Raw genomic sequence first — 4,074 nt, 5'->3', positions numbered from 1 at the left:
GTCAGATGCAGAAAGTTTCTATTCTGCCATCTTGCCCCCAGTGTGGCCAATACTTCTCATAATTAAAAATGCACATTTGCTATGTACCAGAATTCTTTCTTCCAGCTACGGAATATCAATGTAGATGTAGTAAGACATAGTCAAAGACATTAATTTAGCATTAATTTAGTTGTAATATTTTAGACACAATATAGTGTCATTGAGTAATGAGTAAGAAGAATTATAAAATGGAATATTTGTGTACCTATTAGTTGGAATCAAATAAAATTGTATTAACTGAGTTTGAAAGATACCATGACATTTTATTGAGTTAAAAGTATTTTTTTTCAACTAGGGTTTGAACTCAAGGCCTCATGCTTGCTGGACAGGCTCCCTACCACTTGAGCCATGCCCCAACTCAAGTTTTTTTTAGTTGATATTTATCAACTATAAGGTGATGCCATCATGAAAGGGAAATGACAATTACTGTAGCCTGAATGTTTTTGCCTCCTCCCCCACTCACATGTTGAGACCCTTACACCCAGGGTGATGGTGTTGAAGTTGGGGGGATCCTTTGTGGGGTGATTAGGTCATGAAAGCAGAGTGTCCAGGAGTGGAACTGAGCTCTATTGTTTTCCAAGCACAGTTCTGAGTTCCTTATGCATATTAACTCATTCCATCTCTGCATGAGTTATGCATATTAACTCATTCCAAGGACTCTGAGGTGTTATTATTACTCCCTCTCACAGATGAAGTCATTGAAGTTCATAGCATTTAAGCAATTTGCCCAAGATCACACTGCTAGTAAACAGATAATCAGGATATACCAAGGCTCACTCCAAAATTTGCACTCTAACCAGTCCCTTTATGGCTACCAAATTGTGTATCTCCCATCTTTAAGTATGTAAGTTTCTATGAGTGTAGCAAAGTTCTGAAAGATAACCAGAAAACTGTTTATAGACAGGAAGGAGAAAGGAACCAACATCTACTCACAGCCTCCTATAGTCTCTTACCATGCTTTGGACTTTACATAAATTATTACATTTAATATTTCTGAAATTATTGCAAGCATAAATTGTATTCATTTTACAAAATAAGAACTTAAGAGTTTAAGTGTTTATCTTTTCCTGGTTGCATGGCAAATGAGATGAGGTTCTCCAGGTTGAGCAGCCTAAGAAAAAGTGCAAAGTGAGAGTAGAATAAAGTGACTGGCTTGTCTAGAACAGAGGATGCATGTTGGGTAGTAACAGAAAACAAATAGGATAGTGGTTATATTATAAAAGATATTGGTGTTCAAAAGGAGGAATTTAGATGTATGGACTCTGAAGAGAAGAGAGAAAGATTGGTGTCACTGGGAGTGGAAGTAGAAAATGCATCACTTTTATACATTTCCAATTTGCTTGAATTTGTTACAACCATCACATATTACTTTTGGAAATAAAAAATGGAGATAAAGGTATTTAGTTATAGAGTTAGGATTGATGGTACATGCTTGTAATACCAGCACTTGGGAAGCAGAGGCAGAAGGATTACAAGTTTGAGGCCAGCCTGGGTTATGTAGTGAGACACTGATTCAAAAAGTGAAAGGAAACAAAATTCCGTTACAGTTGGATAGTGACAAGAAGCTCTGGAATGCTGTCATATAGTAGGGTGACTATGACAGTTATGAACTATACATTTTAAAAAGCTGGAAGGAAGTATAAGGATGAGTTGGACAAGATTGGCACACACCTGAATTCCCAGTACTCAGCAGGAAGATCGTGAGTTTGAGACCAGTATGGGCTATAATGGAGAGGTCTAGTGTGGTATGCACATTGAGACCCTGACTCAAAAAAAAAACCCAGAAAAAATAAAAGACAAAAAAGAAACTATATTGGAAATTTTTACTGTAAAGGGATGATAAATGTTTGAGGAGGTAGTTGTGTTTCTCCTGATATACATGTACACACATTTCATACAATGTATACATATCAAAACATTATGTTCCACTTCATTAACATGCATAATTTTATGTATTATCTTAAAATAAATGTAACTTAAATGAAAAAGTTTAATAATTCATTTTCATCTGCCTAATTATATGCTGGGCATTGTATACTCTTGGTTCTCATTATGCAAATGCTACACAAACACATCCATGCTTGAACAGTGTTGTGTTTATTGTCTGGTTGCAATGGAGAGATGAAACATGGGGCATCACAGCAGACGGGCATCTCATACAGCAATCCCATTTCATCTTCCCAATGAGGATAGACTTTGAAAAAATTTTACTGGGTATCAAACACCAGTACCTTAGGGTTTAAATAGTCAGTATCAAAAATCTGGGCATACACCAGGTAAAATATATGACCTGTAACTATTTAGACTGAGGAGTAAAAGACTACAGAAAAAACTGATACATCTCCATCCTGGTCTTCATTAGAACTTGTAGGTATGTCATCTTTTGACTTACAAGTTTTTACTAACTCTCTTTCCAAACAGAACATTTCTTAGGGCAAGTTTCATGTCCTTATTACGAAGGCTATATATCAGAGGATTAAAGAGAGGAGTCATTACTGAATATACAAGTGTGAGGACCTTCTGCATCAACATTGGGACACCATATGTAGGACTCACATACATTACCATGACTGTCCCATAGAAAAAAGACACCAGAAGTAAATGAGAGCCACAGGTGGAGAAGGCCTTTTGCCGGCCAGCTGCAGAAGGAACCTGAAAAACAGCTCTGAGCAGCAGAATATAGGACCAAAGAATGTACATAATAGTGAAAAAGAGGACAAGGGAACTCTGAGCATAAAAAACAGTCTCAGTAATGGGAGCCGGGACACAGGACAGAGCCATCAGTGGGTCCGTGTCACACAGGAAGTGATCGATGATATTAGAATTGCAGAAGGGGAGTTGGGAGATGAAGAAAATGGGAATTGGGTAGCCAAGGAATCCAGTGAGCCAGCATAAGAACACCAGGATGCCACAGAGCTTCCTAGTCATGATGGTAGAGTAGTGCAGGGGGCGGCAGATGGCCAGGTACCGATCATAAGCCATGACAGCCAGGAAGAAACATTCAGTTGTGCCCAGTGAAAAGAAGAAATAGAACTGGAGGAAGCGCCCAGAAAATGAGATGGTTTTGTCTTGGAGAGAATGTTGGCTAGCATGCTGGGAACAGTGGAGGAAATGTACCAGATCTCAAAGAAGGCAAAGTTTCCCAGCAGGAAGTACATGGGGGTATGTGATCGTGGGTCACACCTTACTGCACAGATGATGGCTCCATTTCCCAGCAGGGTGAAGATGTAAATCACGAAAAACAACAAGAGGAAAATCTGTATCTTCCAGCAACCTGGGAACCCCAGGAGGACAAACTCAGTCACAGCGTGTGTTGCTGATCTGTTCATGAGACCAAAACCTATGGAGAACAAAGACATGAGTTTAAAGTAAATTTATGTGATTTCAGCCCACCTCAAGAACTTTATTGAGAAAGGAACTTGAGCCTTCAGTAAAAGAAATGAATATTGTGAAACCAGGTAGAAACAAGTCCTATCATATTTTAAATTGACTGTCGGTCTAAATCTCAGTGTTATTTTGCTAGAATCCAGTGCAACTAGAAATTTCTATACTAGTGGTGCAACAAGACAAATTTCTTCTCTTTTCCGCTCTGATTCTTAAGAAGACCTTCTCAGGTTTTGTTTTTTTCACTGTTGATTATGAGTCTTCATACATGAAATCATCCATTTTCTTGCAATTGGAGGACATCATGTTAAGTGAAGTTAGCCAGGATCAGAAACACAAAAGTGACATGTTTTCTCTCATATGTGAAAGATAGATCCAAAGATAAACATATACACAAAACAAGCACGATCATATACAAACTCAGATGTAGAACATGCTTGGAACAGTGGAGCTATGCTATGGAGCTTAGGGAAAGAGAAAAAGAAAAAGAAAGTAATAGAGCATTAGTAATGTTGCACATAAGACATGAAGGTAGAGGATATAAGGATGTGTATTGAAAGCTGTTGAAAAATGGGGGGTGGGAGGTAAAAAAAATGATCCATTTTCTTCTATTCAGCCCAACTTTAATAAAAGATATATTTCAAGAACAGC

The 4,074-nt window shown here is 38.0% G+C and overlaps 1 protein-coding gene across 1 annotated transcript; it reads right to left on the bottom strand.

Annotated features, from left to right (window-relative positions):
• Positions 1 to 2,427: 2,427 nt before the first annotated feature.
• Positions 2,428 to 3,368, bottom strand: LOC141421310 (olfactory receptor 11H4-like). Its single transcript, XM_074066933.1, is given in 2 exon segments — positions 2,428 to 3,107; positions 3,110 to 3,368. Coding segments are annotated over 2 exon segments (939 nt in total).
• Positions 3,369 to 4,074: the final 706 nt, after the last annotated feature.

The sequence above is a fragment of the Castor canadensis genome, chromosome 3 (genome assembly GCF_047511655.1).
Source record: "Castor canadensis chromosome 3, mCasCan1.hap1v2, whole genome shotgun sequence".
Classification (NCBI taxonomy): Eukaryota; Metazoa; Chordata; class Mammalia; order Rodentia; family Castoridae; genus Castor; species Castor canadensis.
Note: the sequence above shows the minus strand (reverse complement) of the source record. Positions and strands in the feature narration are given on the sequence as shown.